General features: G+C 37.6%; 1 protein-coding gene across 2 annotated transcripts in view; it reads left to right on the forward strand.

Moving 5' to 3' along the window:
• The window catches only part of NET1 (neuroepithelial cell transforming 1), a 46,374-nt gene extending 23,131 nt beyond the window's left edge, over window positions 1–23,243 (forward strand). The window contains exons 1-10 of one of the 2 annotated variants that reach the window (XM_032147317.2): window positions 10,551–10,800; window positions 15,752–15,859; window positions 16,264–16,431; window positions 16,738–16,800; window positions 17,438–17,534; window positions 17,672–17,748; window positions 18,453–18,710; window positions 19,136–19,306; window positions 20,281–20,467; window positions 20,780–23,243. In XM_032147317.2, the coding sequence (XP_032003208.1) occupies window positions 10,708–10,800; window positions 15,752–15,859; window positions 16,264–16,431; window positions 16,738–16,800; window positions 17,438–17,534; window positions 17,672–17,748; window positions 18,453–18,710; window positions 19,136–19,306; window positions 20,281–20,467; window positions 20,780–21,186 (1,629 nt within the window). In that variant the 5' untranslated portion in view covers window positions 10,551–10,707 and the 3' untranslated portion in view covers window positions 21,187–23,243. Of the gene's footprint in view, window positions 1–10,550; window positions 10,801–15,751; window positions 15,860–16,263; window positions 16,432–16,737; window positions 16,801–17,437; window positions 17,535–17,671; window positions 17,749–18,452; window positions 18,711–19,135; window positions 19,307–20,280; window positions 20,468–20,779 lie in introns of those variants that run through there. The other variant, XM_032146678.2, reaches the window with a different exon arrangement.
• The last annotated feature ends 85 nt before the right edge of the window (window positions 23,244–23,328 follow it).

A 23,328-nucleotide genomic window follows, 5' to 3' on the forward strand; every position in this document is an offset into this window, starting at 1 on the left:
TGTGAAATAACACTGGCATGAGTATACTGAGCATATTTTTGTGACTTAATTTCTTTAACTCTGATAATGATAACACAAACCAGAACACTTCTAAAGAAATGTTTTAAAGTATGTTCTTTTTCTGAAGCTTCAAATTTAGGATCTCAGTTTTCTGTTTTCCTAGAAGTTAAAAGGAGATATGTGTGTGTGTGTGTGTGTGTGTGTGTGTGTGTGTGTGTGTGTGTGTTTTACATGGAGTTTTGCTCTTGTTGCCCAGGCTGGAGTGCAATGACTCGATCTCGGCTCACTGCTCACTGCAGCCTCCGCCTCCCAGGTTCAAGTGATTTTCCTGCCTCAGCCTCCCAAGTAGCCGGGCTAATTTTGTATTTTTAGTAGGCAGGGTTTCACACTGGTGGTCAGAGTGGTATCGAACTCCTGACCTCACGTGATCCACCCACCTCGGCCTCCCAAAGTGCTGAGATAACAGGCGTAAGCCACCGCTCCCAGCCTGGGGGTTATATTTTCAGTATTGGTATACTCTGCCATTTTTAGATTAAACATAATAATAAGTGTTTTAGTCCTAATAAATAACATATAAATGATAAATAATTTTAAAAGCATTGTGATTGTTTATAATTATAATAATGTCTTGTCAGTTTCTGATTTAACATTCCAAATACCACTTTTGAGAAACAACCTCTTAGAACCATGACAGGTAGTTTGATCATGTTGCAAGGCACAGATTTGAATAGTGTGAAGCTAGCTGGCATATGAAACCTCGTGACTCACCTAGCTTACTGTTGCCCTCCATCTGCACTTTGATTTAGCTATGATTTCTACTGGTTGCCTTATAAGATAACAAAACATTGTTTTGCTGTGGCAGAGGTCCAAAAAAGAAAGCCAACTGCTGGTTCAGGTGTTGATATAAGAAAATGGTGTTCTTGGCCAAAAATATGAAAGTTAAATACAAAACAATTATTGCTGATTAGTGCTCTGAGAAGCCATTGAGCAATACAGAGCTATTTATTTTTAAGCTTAATCATTCCTAGACTGCAATGTATTTAAATACTTATGTCTCCTTTTTAATACATGAATACATTCTTCTGGCAAAAAAATGAAACCGTTTTTTTAAAGACCTCTTTTACTGCCTTCAGCCTCTGAAGTATCCAGTTATTATTTGATGTTTGTCTAGGTTGTTTTTATTTATCTATTTTCATACAGTATGTGTAATGACTACAGATATGTGATTATCCTGTATATATGCTATAGCTTGCTTTTTTAAATTTATGTTTTATTGGTACATATAAAGCAGGCTCCCCAATTCTTCTTGGTTGCTATATTGTATTCCATAGTGTGTTAAAGTACCATAATCTATTTAACCAGTCTTTTAAGAATGGCTATTTTTGTATATTTCTAATTTTTTTCATATTAAAAACGGTGCTGTACTTCACCTTCTTGTGCACAAGGAGGGACCATGTTTGTGTCTCTATTATAGTTGTTTAGAAGTGGGTTGCAAGTTTTAGTTTTGTTAATATTGTCTATTTGCCTTCCAAAATGTTTGACAAATTGATACTTTTCTATCGGTTTATGATAATATTCATACCCGAGTACCCTTTTCAACTCTGTATTTTCCCTAGTATTTTTTTTTTTAACCAACTATTGGGATAGATAACCTGACAGGAAATCAATAAGGAAGTAGAAGACTTAAACAACACTCAGACCAAATGGACCTAACAGACATACAGAGCCCTTCACCCAACAACCAGTAGATTATACATTTTTCTCAAGTGCCTGTAGAACATTCCAGGATAGACCGTATGTCAGGCTGCAATACAAGTCTTAATACATTTATAAAGACTGAAATCATACAGACCATTTTTTTTAACACACAGAGTGAAACTAAAAAGCAGTAACAAAAGGAAATCTAAAAAATGTATAAGTATGTGGAAATTAAACAACACATTATTAAACAATCAATGAGTCAAAACAAATCACAAAGGAAATTAGAAAATACCTTCAAATAGAAATGAAAACACAACATGCCAAAACTTATGGAATGCAACAAAAGCATTGCTGAGAGAGAAACTTACAGGTGTAAACACTTTACATTAAAAAGTAAGAAATATCTCGAATCAGTACCCTAACTTTATTCCTTAAGGAAGTAATAAAAAGAAAAGCAGTCTTAACCCATCCTTCCTGGCAGATGGAAGGAAATTCATTAAGAACTGTGGAGATAAAATATAGAATCAAAAAACAATAGAGTAAAACCAAAATTTGGTTCTTTGGAAAGAGTAACAAAATTAACAAACCTTTAGGTAGACTAAGAAAAAAAGAGAGAAGACTCAAATTAGTAAAATGAGAAATGAAAGTGGGGCTATTACTACCATATTGTACGGAAATAAAAAGGATAATATTAATAAAAGTACTGTGAATACTTGTATGCCAAAAAATGAATAATCTAGATGAAATGGACAAATTCCTAGAAACACACAATCTACCAAGACTGAATCATGGAGAGAAAATCTGACTAAACCTATAACTAGTAAAAAGATTGACTCTGCAATCAAAAACCTCTCAACAAAGAAAATCTCTGAATGAGATGGCTTTACTGGTAAATTCTACCAAACAGTTAGAAAAGAATTAACATTAATCCTTCTCATACTCTTTCAGAAAATCAAAGAAAATGGAATACTTTCTAAGCCATTCTAAGAGATCAGTATTATCCTGATAACCAAAGCCAACACTACAAGAAAAGAAAACTGTAGACCAGCATCATTTCTCAGCTGCTGGCAGGTTAGGCATTCGCCAGTGGCAGTGACTAAACCAGCCTTGGTAAAAGAGCGCCCCTGCTGCTGGAGTACACTGAACCTTCATGCCTGCTGTCATGGCTCCTGTGCTCATGGGTCTATTGCACCAGCACTGGAATCCACAACGTAAATCACTAGCACCTTAGAGTCTTCGGTAAGCATTAACATGAGAGACAAGGATCCTTCCACTATGTGGCCATTCTCATAGGCCCATCCATATGCCTCTTCTCCAAAATTATTTCTACCTTTTCAATCTTGGTTCCTTCCAAGCTCCTGACCAATCAGCCAACCCATTTGCCACTGCTCAGGAGCCTGTGTATATCTGTATGTCATGCCATTTCTCCCTTCACACAGAGTGAACAACCAAGTGCACTACTGACAATGGAGTGTTCTCCTTTGCCGCTCTCTTTAGGATTACCCCTGAATGGGATGCAGTGCAATAGTGGTCCATTTTCTGCTCATACCAACATATGAAGCTAATTCATGTGTGAATGAGGGCCAAATTTTTCTCTCAGTGGTTTTAGAGATGTACTCCACCCCTAAATGAAGAGTTGAAAGTACCAGTGTAACGTACTAGGTTACATGGCAGTCTGGGCCATCTGTTCATGTTATATACTGATGCCCTTTGGTCTTCCTTAAGCCAATCACAAATGGACCATTTCCTTTGTATAACAGATTGCTGCTGTACCTCCCAACCTTCTGACTCAGTTGATGCGACTCTTTGTTTTGGGCACATCTGATAGCACAGTTAAATGATGTCCCGTAGCCAGGGCCTCACTCTAACTAGGTCTGCCCCACACCTGGGGCTACTTTTCAAACCAGAGTCATTTTCTGCCGTGGAAAGCAGAGCTTTGCTCTGGAGCCCTAAGGCTCTGCATTGCAGTTCTCTTCCTGGTCTTGCCAGAGCATCACACAGCATCTTTGTCTACCATAAATACCACAACCTTGATGTGATATACCAGGTCATATGGCCTGAACAGCAGGGCAGTTTGCACCACAGCCTGGAGGACCTGCTACAGAGACCTCTGTTGCTCTGGGACCTACTCAAAACTATCACAGCAACATTCCCAAATATAGCAGATACTCCCTCCAAAAGATGAAGAGGCCTGCTAGCACTGTGCCTAGGAGATGCAAGGTGCAACACCTGTCCTTTCCTGTAGAGGGGAGATCCCAGAAAGCCTCAGGTCATTGGATCTATTAAAACTTTTCCAACATGGCAACCCCTGAATTTTTGTGGCATGTGTTTGATTTACTGGGATATCCAAAATACTTTCCACTTCCTATTCACTAGGTCTTTTTGGTATAATGTTATTAATATAGGGGGCCTGTATGATGTTCTGTGGAATATCTGGTCCTTGCTGACTTTGTGACAGAAAACAGAAAGTGAACAGCTTCAGGACGTGAGCAATCACAGGCTGCTGTCCTTCCCACCTAAAAGCTAACTACTTTTGACTCTTCTTACTAATGGGGATTGAAAAGAACACATAGGCCAGATCAGTAACCATAACCATAACCATGTAACAAATGCTAGATGGTTTGTTGGTCTGCTCCAGTAGACTCTACATCTTGCACAACAGTTGAGGTTAGAACTACCACTTAAGTTTACAGTGGTCCACTGTCATTTACCACAGTCCACCTCATTATTGTAAGAGGCACTCAGATAAACAGAATGAGGATCTAGTGGAGACCATCACTTGTGCAGTCTGTAACTTTGATGGCTGATCTCTGCATTTTCTCCTGGTATGCAATACTGCTTCTGACTTACCATCTTGGCCCAGGTGTAAGGGGTGAAATTTCAGGGACTCCCACTTAGCTATTCCCACTGTGGTGCTGAGAACATTATGAAAGTTCTGTCAGCTGCTTTTTCAAATATTTTAAAGCAATTAACCAAAGCCAGTCAACACTACAATCATTACAATTACCACTGCCCCTCTCTTGTTCATTTGCCACCACTACTACGTAAGGCATTGCCTCACTACTCTGTGTCTCATCCCTATTCATACCTGTAGTCCTTGTCACCATTTTATTAGTGAGTGAGTCTGTTTCAGAGTCCCATCCTGTGTTTCTGATCTCTAGGACCAATCTCAGTGTCCATGTTTTAGCCTAGGTTCTCCCTCCAGAAATCAGAGCCTAAAACGAGGACTCATTGACAGATGTCTTTCTTGAGGTATGATCCCAGGGAACAGGCTGGAGAAGTGAAAGAGAGGAGGCCCATGCAGTGTCTAATTAAGCTGTCACTACCGTGGGCAGTGGGGTAGATCTCGCTGGAGCTCTGAAGAGCTGTGTAAAACACACCACAGACTTCTCCTCTCAAGGGACTGAAGAGGGGAGCTTTTATCCTGCAGCTCCTGTGCTCTGTTAGTCAACAAGTGGCCTTTCGGGTGTCCATCCCACACACTCGTGGCTACATGTGCGCATGTGCCACACAGCAGCATCCAAGAAGCCCAGGGTGGAAGGCAAGAGATACACAGTGCAGCTGAGGCAAGGGACTGTGGGGTCACTCCTGTGGGGAGCCAGTTGCTATGGCAATGTCAAATTGGGCTGAGAAAACAGGAGGCTGGGCACAAGACACAATATCGTTTTGTCTTTAGTTTGGGTCCTTAAGCTAAAGTTCAGGGAAAAATGGGAGGAATCCCATTCAACAGCTTGTTACAGAAGAATAAGTGGTCTTACGTTATACTGGAAGTTATTCGTTACCTGAGATAAAAAGTCACCACTAACAGTGCTGATACCCCATTTGATTGGCTATTTGTGTTGTCATCGCACAAAAGAACCATTGTTTTGACAATACCAAACTTATTAGCCTAGGAGACTATTTTGTGTAAAGTGTGTCTAATAATACTTAATTGGTCTGAACTGATGTTTTTTTCCCAAACCAAATTCTTAGTACTAAACTTGGAGACTCAAATCACATAGAACTTCATTACTAATTTCTTTCATACTTATCCAGTTCAAATGTAACTCTTTTTGTTTTTAAGTTATTACTAGATATTTTGGAACTATGGTTTTTCAAAAGTTCCACTTTTCAATTAATGCTTCCTTTTTAGTAAGATTAAATTTTATTTTTAACTAACCTATTTTTAGTGAGATACAGAGTATATGCTTGTAATCTTGAACTCTAGAGTTTTAAAATGGAATGTAGTTTTCTTATATTTAGAAAAAGTTCTTAAAATATTTCTTGTGAATTGTGGAATCTTTTTCATATACTTTTATCATTTTAAAATATGTTTAATTTAGTAATATAAGACATGAAGGCTGTACAAAGACTGAAAATACAGATTTTACTGGTCATATTTTTCCAAAAATTAAGAGATTGTTTATGTAGTCATCTATGTAATGTCCTTACAAATATAATTTCAAAGTTGAAAAACAGGTTGACAATTGCATTTCACAATATCTCATGTAGAGGGCAGCAGAGAGCTTAGATTTTGTTTTCTCTTTGCCTGTAGTATGGCTTCCCTAGTCTAATTTCCAATTGCTTGTTATTGTTCCAGGTAAAAGTAAATAATAATGCCTAGACCAAAAAAAGTAATGATTATTCCTAAGCTCTAATTTATTTCTAAATTCCAAGCAGTTTTTCACTTGAAAGGGGGAGAACAAGTAACCTAACACTCCTTTTCTATACATGAGAAACATTATCTTTCTCTTTACCTTTACATAACTCAGTTACATGTATAAATTCTAGATGTTCTACACAAAGAAAGGACGCTAACCAATCTGTGCCTCAGTTATGCCATTTGTAGAAAGTTATACAAATAGTTGCTGTTGGCCAGGCAGGGTGGCTCATGCCTGTAATTCCAGCACTTTGGGAGGCCGAGGCAGGCGGATCACTTGAGACCAGGAATTCGAGACCAGCCTGGCCAACATGGTGAAACCCCGTCCCTACTAACATTACAAAAATTAGCCAGGGGTGATGGCACATTCCAGAGGCTGAGGCATGAGAATCACTTGAACCCAGGAGGCAGAGGTTGCAGTGAGCTGAGATTGTGCCATGGCACTCCAGCCTGGACAACAGAGCAAGACCCTGTCTTAAAAAAAAAAAAAAGAAAAAAAAACTCTTCTAAACTTAAACAACTGGAACTATTTTACTATCTTTTTACCTACCCCATGTCTTGTTATAAAAAGGCTATAAGGCAGCTAATCTCTCAACCATTCTTATGGTTTCCTCCTCTATAAAAGTATTGGCAATTTAGTGAACACTACTAGCCTGGGACTCAGGAGACTTTGGTTTTAAACTTAGGTCTACTGTTAACTTAGGTCAGCTAACATATACTGAGCACCTAGTGTGTCTCAGAACACATGCTAAAGGTTTTACATGGGTTATCTTAATCGGACAGTGTCAAAACAGCCGCGCAGACCAGAGTTGTCAGGTCTGTTAAGCCACTGATTAACAAGGTACCTTTGGACAAGTTTCTTAAACTTGGTCAGTCCTAGTTTCCTTCATCTCTAAAATCGAGATAATAAGTACTTCATGGAGTTGATTAAGATAACATGTATAAAGCTCTAGCACAAAGTAATTGAGATAATAAGTACTTCATAGAGTTGATTAAATAAGAAAACGTATGGAACTCTAGCACAAAGTAAGACCTTACATTTTTCTTCTATTTTTCACCACCACCCATTAAGTTTCCTTATGAGAAAACTGAAGAGGATGGGTGAATGATCTCAGAGGGCCTGTTTAGTCCTCTGATTTTATGCAGCATTGTGACAACGCTCAAGATTCTTGAGTCTAGTTGAACTTCCACATGTTCATCATTCCTTTTTTAGATGCTGTCTACATTTAGACCCCAAACCTGCATATTCAAAATGAAACTAAGATTTTAGTGTTGATGAGCTGGGGCTTTTGTGAACATGGCTGTCATCAGTATACCCTATTTGTTTTCTATTTCTGTTTTTACATATAAAGACTTCTACCTTTACCTCTTGGGTCCCCAGCTGAAGGACAGAATGAAAGATACCCCTTCTCCTCATTATCTTGGCTCATTTCTGTTGGAACTAAGTGGAAAAACAGTTTCAAGAAAGACATTGGGTAAGAATCCCAGGAGAACTCCCAGCTGCTTCTTTCCTAACTCCCACTGCACGTAATCCTTTATTCCCTTAGAAACTAGGTGGCCGTAAAGTATTGGCCTTACTTACACCATATTTTAACTGATGAAGCTAACTGAACCAGACTGCTGGGGTCTAGCCTAGGCTGTTCATATTAGCTCTGAGAATGTAGGCAGATCACTGTTCTTAAAATTAAGAGTAAAATTAGGAGTCCACAATCGCTCAGGTGCTTCTACTTTCATGCTATATGGAAATATCTTCTACAGTCATCCACTCTTAAGGCCAACCACATCACACATACTGCCCAGGACAGACTGGACAATAGAGTAGATGATGAAACAGAGCCAATCTCCATTACTTTAAAAAATAAACTCAAAGCAGAAAGAGGAATTATTACCACATCTCGTGTATAAAACACACATAGCTACAGAAGGGCAGTGGTGGTCCTTCCTGCAAGAAGTAGCAACTCTCCTGCAAACCTTAGGCAATTACTTTTTGTAGATTATTTGTCTTTATAAATAGTCTGCACCCACTATTCTTCTGTATTCACTTTTCAACCCCTGTAATTTGCCTCTGTCTTTACTCCCCTGAAATAGCACACTTGAGATCCTCATTAAACTTGTAATCACTAAATCTGTGGCTTTTTTCTTACCCTCCTTAACCTCTTTGCTGTAATTAACATTTTTTTCTTCCCTTGGCTTTTGCTTTGTTTCTTTCCTTCTAACTATTCCTTTTGCAGAATTCTCCTTCCCTTGGCTTTCCTCCAGAGTTAGATACTTGGACCATGTTCTTTTTGTCCAAATTTTCTCTCCCAGGCATCTCATTCACTCCCATAGCTTCGATTTTTATCTCTGTATCTGACTCTCCAGTCTAAATCTAGCCTTCAGCCTCTTTTTCAGGTTTTTGTCCAACATTTCCAATTACCAGCAGAATATTTTCATTTGCACGTTCTTCCACCGCCTCACGCTCAGTTTATCTAAAATGTAACTTAGAATTTTCTTTCAAAGCTTGTTCCTTCTTATTTCTTGATTTGCACTAACAGTTACCCCTCCTATTTAAAGAATTTTAGGCATCTGTGACTTCTTGCTTATATCCTTTTCCTTTTTCCCTACTGGTCCTACTTTAGGCAAAGTTCTTGTTGCCCGATTGTGATTTTTGCATTATGTTTTCAGTCATCTTTCAACCGTCTTAAACACCAGTCACATATATCTTATTACAACATAGCTCTCATTATCTCTCTCACTTGTTGAGTACATCCATCTGTTCCATCTTTACGCACAGCCCATGACCTCACAGTGTGGACTCACTCCCTCATCCTCGAAATTTTCTCTTGTTCAAATCTATGAAAAATATTACATTCAAGGCCCCACAGACATAACATCTTAAACCTCTTCCTGGCATTGTTCCCAGCCATGTCTCAACTTAGAAAACTACCTGAAGTGGTTTCTCTTCCAGAACTCCTGTAGCACTTACTAGCTACACACCTTAGTTTTGAATTTGCAAAAGCTATCTTCTGTTATCTCTTCATGTGGCCTACCTTTACACAATGGTCCCTTTAGCAGATATGAAGCCTATTTTTTTTTATTATGCAAGTATCTAGAATAGTGACTTTTATAGAATAGATTTCTCTGATTCTATAAATCCTCAGAATAGAAATATTTTTCCAACATACCATCATATTATAGTAGTTTATAGTGTAAAATTTTACCATTCCAAATAGAATAAAGAATTTTGTGTTTAAAAGGAAATCTGCTTCACAGCAGGCCTGCCAAGCCAACAAAAGTAGTATTATTCCATAGAGGAAAAGACTTAGGCTAGAAATTTGGAGACTGTCACTGGTCACTGTCATTATTGTCACTTCACCTCTGTGAGCCTCATTTCTTCACCTGTAAAATGCAAGACTTTTTAAGCAGTCTTTTGACCCTGTTTGAGCTATATCAAGATCAGTTAATTCAGTTTAGAGAAGGACCCTGTTATATTATACACTTATATATAATATATACACAATTATATACTATGTATACAATATAGAGAACAGAAATCACCTTTGTTATAAAATATCTAGTACACAGATAATCAAGTTTTTAAAAAGATACAGAAAAAATATCTACCTCTAAGAAATACTGAATTTTGAAATCTGAAGTAGCCCAGTTTACCCGTAACCTCATGGGAGATTTTCTTCTGGAAGAGAGGTAACAGAAGTGCACTTGCTGTATTTACCCTGCTAGTCTTAAGAAAAAGTGGTGGGAACTATTTAAAGACTTAGATAATCTATTTTATAATTGTGAATATGCTTGCACTTCTGTAAAATAAAAGCAGGTTTCCTGGAAAATTAGGCTTTTCTTCATTATATACGTTGATTCGGGCCCATTAAATAAGAATTTCTATTTCCTTATTTGAGTTGTTAAGTTGTCCATACTAAACTTATTCCCAGGCAATAGGGTTTTATAGGAAAAGTCTGCCTGTCTGTGACTAAGCACCAGAGTAGATAACGTAACAATTTGTTTTCCTTCGGGAATGCATTTTAAATCAGGAAGAGAAGTTTCTGTCCTACTTGAACCCAGCTTCACTCTCCTCCCGGGCGAAAGCTGAGAGGCCTAGGTGTGCCCAGCTCTCAGTTAACTGAAGTCACGTGGTGGTGGACCCCGCCCCCAGGGCCCGGTTGGCTGCGGCCCCGCCCCCGAGCTCTAGGGTCGGTGCTTGCTGCCTGCGGCTCTCAGAAGCGTCTGCTCCACCGCGGCGAGAGGCATGGGCACGTGGCTGCCGAGGGTGGCCCAACTCTGGGGAGAAAAGCCCGTGTGCCTCTGCCTAGCGTCGCTACAGCGCTGACTCGGTGTGGATTGATTGGAAAGGTTTGAGGGAGTACTTGGGAAGCATGGTGGCACATGATGAGACTGGAGGTCTCCTACCTATTAAAAGGACCATACGAGTCCTAGATGTCAATAACCAGTCCTTCAGAGAACAAGAGGTAAGACTTTAAGAGAAACGTTAGGCAAAAGGAATGTTTCCTAACTCCACGGAGTTTTAAGATTTTTAACAAGGTATTAACAGTATAATTTTAAACTTTTGATCTTATTTTTACAATGTATGTTCTTGATTTATGTGCAAGCTTGAAATGTGTTTAGGGACTGTGGTCTAAGTTTAAATAGTTTATACACAGCATAGCTTGAGTGTACACACCTTTTATACAAAAGGAAAAGATTTTAAATGTATATGTTACTCTGGTTACATTTGTCACGTTTCTGATGCTTAATATAATTGTTGTTTTTTTAACTTGAATTTATATCATCCAGTCTTAGAAACTACCTTAATGGAGCGAGAGGAAAAGAATCCCGTTGTTGTAGATCAATGCTAGTGAACAAATTGCAACTCAAGTTTAGTCTGACCTGGTGTGCATTTTTCTTCCATCTGATGAGTTCATCGTATGCCACTTTTTTCTTCAGAAGGAAAGAGGCATGTTAGAATATTTAAACCAATGACTTATTATTTTTACCCTCCTTGCTTTGTCTGAAGTCATTTTTTTAGTCTTTATGAACATTTATCAATATAAATCAAATTATGCCATTTTATGTAATCTTGATTTAATATTGTGTGATATTCTGTTTATACTGTATACTTTAATATATACTACATTGTCACTTATATGCTAGGAATAGTGTTCCTGCATTCAGTTAACTGTGTATCTCTTGATTGTGGTAATGGTTTCCATCTCTGTACACATGTCAAAACTTATCTAATTGTGCATTTTAAATATGTAAAGCTTACTGAATACCCCAGCAAAGTTGCTTGTCATGTGTACACATACACACACCTTTTGGTAGTTAAAATAGCTGCTGTCTTCAGGAAGTACACTTTTATTTGGTGTGGTTTGGCTTTGGTTTTTGTTCTTGGTTTTGGTCTTTGCCTATGTGTCGGTTTTCTCAAAATGTATGAGCATTTCCTTTGAGTAGAGCCATCATCCACAGTCACTAGTGTGAATCCTGCAGCTTATCATCTGTTGGGCCCATAGAAACTGGCCTTTGTTTAGTATCAGGCATGGGCTGTGTTTCTGCCTTACCTTTATTTCTAAGTTACAAGCACTAGGAATGTTGTCAGGGTTTTAGATCTAGTGACACAGCTCTAAATAATTTGAGTATTTCTAGAAAAGGAATTCATCCCATGTGATCGTAACTCATTTTTATCTTTTTAAAAATAACTTTTATTTTCTTTTGATTTTAAAGTTTTTGCTAAGTAGGAGAGAAGATTATTTAACTATTATAACCCAAAGGAATAGACCTAGGCGCATACTGTTTTTTTTATTCAGTGTCTTGATACGATTGGTTATAGAAGAGACCCTCCTAAAATATGTTCTCTAACTGGCATCATTAGAAGAAAAAGCCTTTCTACAAAACGCTGACTTCTCAACAGGATTTTTCCATGTTGTTGCAGTTAGGTATAAGGCATAACCTGAAAAATACTTTAACTTATTCTCAACAATTTTCTGTTTATAGATGTCGAGAAATTTTTAAGGCATAAAATCTAACTACAAGTGGATTACTAACATTAATACATACCCTGATCTGTGGGCAGATTGCCTATAATAGTGCATGTGACTGCCTAGCTAACCTAGTCTGATTAAAAATTAACCTAAATTAACAATATAAACTTATGTTAGAGAGTGTTGGACTTTTTTTTCCCTCCAAGTGAACTTTAGCCCTGGTGAAAGGTTCCCTGCAGCAGAAAATTCACTGAGCATGTAAAGCTTGTTGGCATTTTTTGTTTATTCCCATGGATTTTTGGATTTTTTTTTTTTTTTTTTTGAGGAGAGTATGGTTCCAGTATTCATATCTGTTCTTTAAGCTTCTTGAATTTGCCATAACATGTTTCCAGGACTCCAAAGTAAAAATAAACAATCCTAGCAGTGGAACTATGGGTGCCTTCCATCTGGTGGTGGTGAGATAGAAAGCGCCTATTCCACTCACCTTCATCACCTCCAAATGCTGTCTGGCCTATCTAAATATTGTGTTAGGAATTTGTTTTGTGACTGCAAATATTTAGGTTCTTAATAGTCAAACCAAGATTATTAAGATAGTTCATGTGGACCTCTAAAGAAAACTACTTTTGGTTTCGGCTCACATGGGCCAATTTCTAACCTGTATTCCGAAAGACACAAATTTTTGTCCCAATCTTTTAGGTGGCCTGTGAATGCCTAAACCACATCACTTTTCCACAGAAGTTTCATGTATGAGTCTGTTTTCAAATAGTATATGTATCCTGAAATTAGTAGCAGCATTATACCTTTACATTTCATAATCACACTTTTGGTTGTTTTAGTCATTAAAATTGGTCACACTTTTAAAATATATATACTAAAAGTTTGTTTTGTATTTGCCAAACATTCTTCATGTATGTCCTTTGAGTGAGGCCGGAAAGTTACCCACCATTCAGTCCCCAAAAGCATGTGAAAAAGTGCAAAGTGCCCTCCTGCTTTCTCTCCCTCTCCCAACCTGTATTTCCTGAGTAAGCATCTTACTTCCCAAGACAGCCTAGATTTGAGAAACTCTGAAGAGCAGCATTTCCTTTGTGGAGAAGTGAGATTAGAGTTGGGTTTTTAAAGGACTGTGGAACATATTTAACCACCAAATACCACCTGGCATAATATGCTGCCACCCTAAAGAGACCACCTCAACAAAACCCGTGTTTGTTTCAGAAGTATGCTTTAGATATATTTACATTCACTTATCTAAATCTAAATTCTGTAGTTTTAAAATATCACATAATTTTGAGTTACCAGGAAGTTAGTAGTTGTGCAGTAACTGGTCCTATAAAGATAATAAGTTTTTATTATTAATTTGATTTTATGTGATAAAATAGATATCAAAAATTTATTTCCTGCTAACTAAATTTTCCTTTCATATTCACCTTTCCAAAGACCTTTTAAGTTGAAATTAAATATTATATTTTCTGGGAAGTCAAATTTGTTATGCATGAAACAAGGAAAAGGAGTTAACCTCTGTTCCCAAAAAGCAGAACAGAACTTTCTGACAACTGCTTTGTTCCAGTGAAATGTCGGCATTTCTTACTCTGTGAGGTAATTCTATCTTCAGTCCAACAGGAGACTCTTTGTGCTGTCTTTACTAAATGGAAAGGAATGCCTGTGCTGGCCCCTGCACACGCGTGTGTCAGTCAGTCAGCACAGATGTACGTGAGGGAGGCATCCACACATGTCCTCAGAAGCACAGCGTGTGCCATCTTATTACATATCGCGAAGGTTTCTTTTGCAGTTCATTTATATTCAAAGTTTTACTTTGGAGTTGATTATTTGGTATGAGGGGTTGACCTACAACTCTGCCTCTTAAAGCCTTCAAATTTCTAAATTCTCTTTGATTATCTACCAAGTTTCCTTAATAGTTCACATTCCTTTCTGATACATATGTATACATTTAGGAGCTTTAATGAGTCTAATTGTTTCTTTGGATATTCAAATTATTTACATTTCTTTCCAAATAATGTTAACTTTTCCTGTCAGTTTAAATACTTAATTAAAAAAAAATTTTTTTTTACCCAAACCAAAAGTGGTCAATATAGTCTTCAGTTGTTTAAAGGCATTATTTTTACTCAATTTTCTACACCCCTTCCTTTTTATATTACTTTAGTCATGTCAAAGAATTTTTGGAAAAAGTTGCTGCTTCTGTTATTTTTAAATGATGTCTTGTTTTTCAGTGATATTTTAATATAATTTTAAATTATATATCCTCCTTGGATTCTCATCAAAATTATTTTGTCAAGTATGCCACAATTGTCAGAAGCACAAAATACAAATAATTATGCTCCATAGACATTATAAAGAATAGACCCGCTACTTTTATGATCTGGCATTCTTCATTTCAGTTACTGTGTGAGTCACCTACTGGTATGCCTCCATTTTTCTAGCGATAAAATTAGAATAATGCAATTTTTGTAAAGTTTCAAAATCCTTGAATAAGTGATGTGTTTGTTATATTATTTAAAAGCAATAACATGTAGAATCATAACTATTTCTTCTTGATTTGTGTATACCTTTCTTTTAAGTTAATAAATTACTGTTTGAGAGAGGATCTTATTTATTTATGAATCCCAGTGTTTATGTAGTAAATGGAAATATTCCTAAAATCTGTTAGTAATAGCTCAAACTTAGTATGTGCCAGGCACTGTTTCAAGCCCTATTATTCATTTAATCTTCACAACAACTTCATAAGAGAAGTGCTACTTTTAGCCCCATTTTATAGATGAGAAAACTGACGCCAAGGGTGTGCCCTATCAAGTGGTAGAGCCGGGATTTGTGCCCAGTCAGATTTCAGAGCCTGGGTGCTCTTTTAACTCCTCCCTGCCTTGGCTTCAATATTTTTCAGCCCATTCCAGTGTCAGACATGTTTATTGAAAGGTCATATTTTCTAACGGAAGTAGTTAAGAATGAAATGATACAATGTCTGAGATTTGCTTTAAAATATTTAAGTAGGGACAAAAATGAAACAAATTGTTATACCAGACACTGTGGAGGCCGCTTGGTAGACACATGGGATCCATTATGCCATTCTCCACTTTCATGTATGTTTGAAAATTTTCATAACAATAAGGCTTTTTAAAAAAAAGAAGTTATTCCCTGCCTTAAACTAAAAAGTTCTATTGGATTTTAGGATGTAATTTCCTTGTTTGAATTTTAATTTTTTCCCCTAATGGAAATATTTGACTGGCTTTTCTTATACTCTTATTTTTTGAAAAGTTACTGCTACTCAATAGAGTTCTTATTGTGTTGACAATGAAGAACAACTCTTATTTTCATGTTTCTGTATTTTATAATGTACAAAAATTGTTTTGTGAGAGGGCTTTACTTTGTCCAAGTTTGTATGAAATCATTGCACCTAGACATATATTTAGTGTCATCTGGTTTGTTTTTATAGGAGCCAAGCAATAAAAGAGTTCGACCTCTGGCTCGTGTGACGTCCTTGGCAAATTTAATCTCTCCTGTAAGAAATGGAGCTGTCAGACGTTTTGGTCAAACAATACAGGTAAAAAGAGAGGAGGAAGAGTAATGCAGTCAGGGGACTTTATAGAAGCCTGGAATTTGTAGTTGTTTTTGAGCTGTACAAACAGGTTTGCATTATTATACTTAAACATAGTTTTCTTTTTGTAATATGCTAGTAAGGAATATTGTTCCAGAACAATGTGTAGCCTCATTATATTAATTTGCATCTTACATCAATGCATAGTCTTGGCTAGTTTTTATTCCCAAAAATGTAATTTTAGCTGATAAATAAGATTGGTAGGTGGAAACTTGGATAAATTATTGTTTTCTGCATTGAGAAATTCTCAGAACTTTGTCTTTCTTCACTTTAAAAAAAAAAAGAAAATGGGAATAATTCTGTTTCTTCCAAATCTTGTTTTCTCTTTTGTTCACCTTTTCTTTTTTAAGTCATTTACCCTTCGTGGTGACCACAGATCCCCAGCCTCTGCCCAGAAGTTTTCTAGCAGGTCAACAGTCCCGACACCCACCAAGAGGAGGAGCAGTGTACTGTGGTCAGAAATGCTGGACGTCACCATGAAGGAGTCTCTCACCACCAGGGAGATCCGACGGCAGGAGGTATGCTGGCACTCAGCATCCATGTTTTCCCAGAAGAACAACTTGGATTTTTGTGTTTGAGCAACAATTCCTAATACATGGTGAACAAAACCTAAAGATGGATGGTGGTCAAATTAAACAACTCTAATAGGGTAAAATTACCAAACATATGGCAACCTTTTATTTGAGATTCCATTCTGAATTACAATTTTCAGGCTGAGTTACTTTTTAAAATGCCATTCAAAACATCAAATAATGTAATTATCAGTTGTATATAATTTTCCTTTCTCGAAAGAATGACCTCTGATGTTTGCTGGCTGTTTTTAGGCAATATATGAAATGTCCCGAGGTGAACAGGATTTAATTGAGGATCTCAAACTTGCAAGAAAGGTCAGTAAATAACTTTTTATCAGATGCCCTAGTTTTTAAAAATTACATTTCACAAAATCTAAAGGATAGTTTTCTTACCCTTTAGAAGTAGAAGAATAGAAAATATCTACTGGTGAATACATTTTTGTTAGATGAGGTCTAGACACATCCTCAAATACAAGTATTAGTAAGAGAGTTTAGGCCGGGCGTGGTGGCTCAAGCCCGTAATCCCAGCACTCTGGGAGGCCGAGGCGGGCGGATCACGAGGTCAGGAGATCGAGACCATCCTGGCTAACACGGTGAAACCCCGTCTCTACTAAAAATACAAAAAATTAGCCGGGCGTGGTGCCGGGCACCTGTAGTCCCAGCTACTTGGGAGGCTGAGGCAGGAGAATGGCCTGAACCCGGGAGGCGGAGCTTGCAGTGAGCCGAGATCGCGCCACCGCACTCCAGCCTGGGTGACACAGCAAGACTCCGTCTTAAAAAAAAAAAAAAGTAAGAGAGTTTATTTGGGGATTAATACATACTAATTTATTTTATGTGTAGCAAACAGAATCCACGCTAGCTTTTATGTAATTAATTCTCTTTGTTTCCAAGTATAGATCCCTCATGTTTTCCTCACATGATCTCTCTGTGACACATTTCTCCCCTCTGACAGGCCTACCATGACCCTATGTTAAAGTTGTCCATCATGTCAGAAGAGGAACTCACACATATATTTGGTGATCTGGACTCTTACATACCTCTGCATGAAGGTTAGATGTGCCACTTAATTGTCATTAAATCTAAAGAGCAGCAGTGCATGTAATTTTCAGTCTAAACTTCTAATGTAGTGCTGACCTATTTTTTAAATAAACCTGTTAATGGTGTTTATGCTTTTTTATCACTTCAGATTTGTTGACAAGAATAGGAGAAGCAACCAAGCCCGATGGAACAGTGGAGCAGATTGGTCACATTCTCGTGAACTGGGTATGTAGTGAGTTGTTGACCCCAGATACAATTTCTTACAGATGTGCCATGTTGCAGTTTCTGATGAATATGAGACTGATTTGATCCCATAACTCTGTTCTACAAACACATAAGGCATTAAAACTAAACAAATTTACAGTGACGTAAGAAGTTACAGTCTGTTTAAAAAAAAAAAAAAACACCTTCATTAATGCTATAGGTTCATTTGTGTTACAAATACGTTCCTGCTTGGATAGAATTCCCACATCATGTGTGATTATCCGTTGCATTCTGTCACATATGTTTAAGTGTGTGCCAGATGCTGGGCACTGTTTGAGGAGGAGTCGCTGGGAGTCAGTGATGAAAGGCAGTCTCTGCCTTTATAGCCTAGTGAAGGAATAGCCAAGCACATAAACAGTCTCAGGGCTGGTGGCAAATGGAGGACACTCAAGTGTCCTGGGAGCACAGACTGCCAGTGTCTGAGGTTGGAGGGTAGTAGAAGTCATGAGTCTTCACTCGGATTTAGCCAAATTATGAAAATTTGAAGAGCATTTTGATGATTGCTAAAATGCTATTCAGCTTCCATTATTATCTGCCAGAAAATGTCCACAGCTTGTTAAAACTCTCAAGAATAGCTGTACATTTTGTGTTTCATGTTTGCAGGCTTGTTAATGCACTCAGTTATAACAGGAACACATTATACCTTTTCTTTTATTACTCTTCAGTTACCGCGCTTGAATGCCTACAGAGGCTACTGTAGTAACCAGCTGGCAGCCAAAGCTCTTCTTGATCAAAAGAAACAGGATCCAAGAGTCCAAGACTTCCTCCAGCGATGTCTCGAGTCTCCCTTTAGTCGAAAACTAGATCTTTGGAGTTTCCTAGATATCCCTCGAAGTCGCCTAGTCAAATACCCTTTACTGTTAAAAGAAATTCTTAAACACACTCCAAAAGATCACCCTGATGTTCAGCTTCTGGAGGATGCTGTAAGTAGTCCCTTAAGTGATTGTTTTGTTTTTTGGGTTTATACATTAAGCTGCTTTAGAACATTATCTTCTGAAGATGCTGATTCACATCAGCGTAGTGAATTGTTTTGGTGTTTTAAGTACCCAGTGCGTTAGTACACTGTGCACTAAGCAATAAGGAGATGTGTGTGCTGGACTTCGCACATTTTGTATCTTAAGGGACAGGATTCTCATCCGATCTCACCTTGTCACCTTTGAACAAATCACTCAATTTGGCTAGGACTGTTTCTTGATCTATAAAATGAACAGACCGGCAGAATTAACTGATTTCTAAAGTCCCTTCAAGCTTTAAAGTTCTTCCATTCCATATGACATTTTTGCTCTGCAGGAAGCAGAATGAGTTAATAAACTGAAGCTGCTCTGTCAATTTTATTTATCATTTTCAGATACTGATAATACAGGGAGTCCTCTCTGATATCAACTTGAAGAAAGGTGAATCCGAGTGCCAGTATTACATCGACAAGCTGGAGTACCTGGATGAAAAGCAGAGGGACCCCAGAATCGAAGCGAGCAAAGTGCTGCTGTGCCATGGGGAGCTGCGGAGCAAGAGTGGACATGTAGGTGACTTTTGCTGCTGTGGCAGAGCAGCCTTCCCTCCTGCCTTTTTAACTTTTACACGTTTATTATGAAGCAGGCTTGTAAAGGTAAAGTCATGACATAGTAAAAGAAGGTTGCCAATTTTAATTTTATAATTCCAGCTTGATAAAGCCAGCATTTGGTTTCTGTGACTACAGAATAAAGAAGATGCCTTAAATATCTCAGTGGAGAATCAGTAATACTTTATTTTCTAGTTTCGGAGCATAAATCAACTTGTTTGGCCAGGAGTTCCTGTCTAAATACAGTATTAGTTCCATAATGTTTAATAAAAAAGCATCCTTCAAAAAAAACTTTTAAGAGTTTATCTTATGCTTTTTCGCACTACATATTTCTGAAGCAGATTGAATGAATGCAAATTTATCTTTTAAATGCTAATTATAAAAGTACCTGCTAGAACTAAGTGCAGTCACGGAATGGTATTTTTGTTTCATCATGCATTTTCAAAAGCCCAATTTATAAGTTGGAGTTTTGTTGAAAAAATTTGAAATCTGACATCTCTGATTTTTCTCTCATGAGGGAAAAATTTATAAAGGTATAAATTTGTGTGGGACAAAATAGAACCATTAACATTTTACCAGCTTGCATTTTTAATCCCTAGTTCGTGTTAGAAAACTGTGGTATACAACACTAGTGTTTCAAGTCATGTTACTACTAATCGGTCTTTGTGATGCAGAGCATTCACTTAGCTGCTGCTTAATCTGATATTACATGTCAATAAGAAACATTTTATTTATTCTGAGATTGGAAAAACTTTCCAAATAGAACATGCTTAGCCTTGAAATCACTGTCTTTATGGATTACTAGATTTGTCACTTAGATCCTCGAAAAATAAATCTGATGAAATTAATAATGTCAAGTTATTTTAGCAATATATTTCAGTCACTTAAAAACACAAGTTTCATATTTAGAAAGAGTTTGTTTCCCATTTCTCCAGAAACTTTACATTTTCCTGTTTCAAGACATCTTGGTTCTGACTCGGCCCGTCACACGGAACGAACGGCACTCTTACCAGGTTTACCGGCAGCCAATCCCAGTCCAGGAGCTGGTCCTAGAAGACCTGCAGGACGGAGATGTGAGAATGGGAGGCTCCTTTCGAGGAGCTTTCAGCAACTCAGAGAAAGGTAAAATGCAGGCCTTAAAATAATTTAAAGAAATAGAAGCTCAGAACTGAAGTGAATTTAGTTTTGCCTTTAAGAATTCTAGAGATGAAATGGCTCCATTGTCCTATACTTGTTACATCCATTGAGTTGTCCAGGCCTTCTCAGCTCGAACACCCGCAGGTGTATCTAAGAAATAATGCATAGGCTTAATGTATTCACATTGACATAAATAAATTGCCGTAAATTGACAGTCATGTTAAGATTGTATGACCACTTTGTCTAGAATAAACCTTTTTTTAGCCTGATTTTTTTTTTTCCAATTTTTTTTTTCAGCTAAAAATATCTTTAGAATTCGCTTCCATGACCCCTCTCCAGGCCAGTCTCACACTCTGCAAGCCAATGACGTGTTCCACAAGCAGCAGTGGTTCAACTGTATTCGGGCGGCCATTGCCCCCTTCCAGTCAGCAGGCAGTCCGCCTGAGCTGCAGGGCCTGCCCGAGCTGCACGAAGAGCGTGAGGGGGACCACCCCTCTGTGAGGAAGCTCACAGCCCAGAGGAGGGCATCCACAGTCTCCAGTGTTACTGAGGTAGAAGTTGATGAAAACGCTTACAAATGTGGCTCTGGCATGCAGATGGCAGAGGACAGCAAGAGCTTCAAGACACACCAGACACAGCCCGGCATCCGAAGAGCGAGGGACAAAGCCCGGTCTGGTGGCAAACGGAAGGAGACTTTGGTGTAGAGAAGGCTCTGTATGGTAACTGCTGCAGAGGCTGTTGATAAATGTGTACAGTTTTGTTTCCTCGTAAGGGGAGCATCATAGAGTTACTTTATACCAGTTGTAACATTTTCATTGTTTTGGGTTGTTCTTTTTTCTTTTTTTAATGGCAGCTAAAGATATACAGATTACTGTTAAACTGCAGTCCTCTTTTTTCCAAAGATATTTTCTTGAATTATTTAGAACATGGTAAGCCTGGCATTTTTTAATCAAACGAAATATTTATGAAATGGGTTTTCTCTTAATTCTGGATTCATCATGGCTTTCTAATACCAATTGTAATATTTACAATATTCACCAAAACTTAGAATTTTGCAAGTACTGGAATTCTGCCAGTGTTTCCTTGATAAGCCTTGCATGCAAAATTTGAAATTTTAACATTGGCATCCAAACCCTACACGGAATGTATGTCTGGAGTATTTCAAACTTTACATTGAAACATAATTTCCTTGGAAAACAAACCATAAGCCTGAGGAGGTTTCTATCAACTGGAATGCTTTATATTAGTTTGTTTTTCACTGTACATTCCTCATTTTACATTCATTTAACCTGCCGATTATTTAATTTTTTTATTGTAAAGTAGTTTTTAGCATTTGCTTTTAATTTTTTACTTTGATGCCTTTTCAAATTGGCATGTCTTTAAAGTATTTTTCTTCCTGATTAAAAATGTGTGTGTATGTGTGTGTGTGTGTGTGTATATATATATATATTTTTTTAATCACATTAATTTTACCAAGCGAAACCAAGCCATACTGTTTTTGAGCCAATTAAGAAAATTGCCATTTTTAAAGTGTAGCATTTCAGGGTAAAGACCCATGAGATGACTGGATGTATTCTAGACTACTGAAAGAAAGCCACTTCAAAGATTTTGTTGAAAGTTTTAGTGTTGTCTGAAATGCAAGAGGGAAGGCGATTGGTGGTGAGTTAAAAGAAAAAGGGAGGAAAAGAGAGTGGTTTTGTCTTCAAGTAAAATGGCTGGTTGTGCCAGACACTTCACAAGTGTGAAAGGAGGTAGGAGAAGCTCAACTGGAGGGCGTGTAGTAAGTTGTAGAAGGCTCGAGGGGACGTGGACTTATTTGCCTTGGTTTGCAATACCTGCAAATAATGAGTTTGAAAAGAAACAATGAAATGTGTTAAAAATTTGACCATATTAGATAAATTTTGGTGGATTTATTCATAAGATGGAAAAAGACTGGTGAATCTTTTATTACAAAATGTTCCTGTTAAAATGGGATCATCATCTTTGAAAGGGGGGAGGAGGAGTAAAAGCCCGATTATAATGGTGATCAATTCAAGTCAGTGTTGACTATTCTGTGAAATATATTTGGCCAGTGGAAATGATAATCAGAAAAGACTGTAAATAGATCCATCCAAGTGATTTCTCTGTACAAATGAATGATACTATTAAAAAAACAAAAGCACACACATAATCACCCTGAAGGTTTCTTGCCTGGTGGCTATATTGGGGGCATTTGGCAAAATATGCTGGTGTGGCAAAGGAGGTAGTGGTGAGCCTCATAAAAGTTAGTAAAAATTGTAGTTCAACCTTTGAAATTCATTGATGAATCAGTGAAAGGTAGATAAGTCTCGTGTTAGGAAATCTTTTAACAACATGGTGTAATCAGACACAGCAGTTGTACTGAAAATAAGTGAACACCTGTTACTTTCTGGATAGGATAGTAAGGGTAGTGGCAAAGCATCCTGATTAATTTCAGATTTTAATGTGAGTACCTCAGGTTCTTGTCTTTGGAAATTCACATTCAAAAGTGTATATTACACCAATGATTATGATCTGCAACACCAGAAAGCAAGATTTCTAATCATTTCCAGAGGTGTTGTATAGAATAGTTATTCCAGAGTTACCTTGATCAGCTTCTGAAGTTTAAGAAGCAAGTAGTAGTTCAAGTGTTGTTAATGGAATGATGTTTTATTTAAAACTGTATCTTCCTTTGGTTGCCTCAAGGGTAAAAATAAGACCCAGAATCTAAGTAAATATATTAAATGAATGTTCTTCAGAAATAGCACCTGTCATTGAGAGCATTCAGTGATTTAGCACATTAGTTCTCAAACCTCTTTGGGTATCACAATCACCAGAGGTGCTTTAAA

Source organism: Hylobates moloch, unplaced genomic scaffold, assembly GCF_009828535.3.
Source record: "Hylobates moloch isolate HMO894 unplaced genomic scaffold, HMol_V3 SCAFFOLD_2, whole genome shotgun sequence".
In the NCBI taxonomy this organism is placed as follows: domain Eukaryota; kingdom Metazoa; phylum Chordata; class Mammalia; order Primates; family Hylobatidae; genus Hylobates; species Hylobates moloch.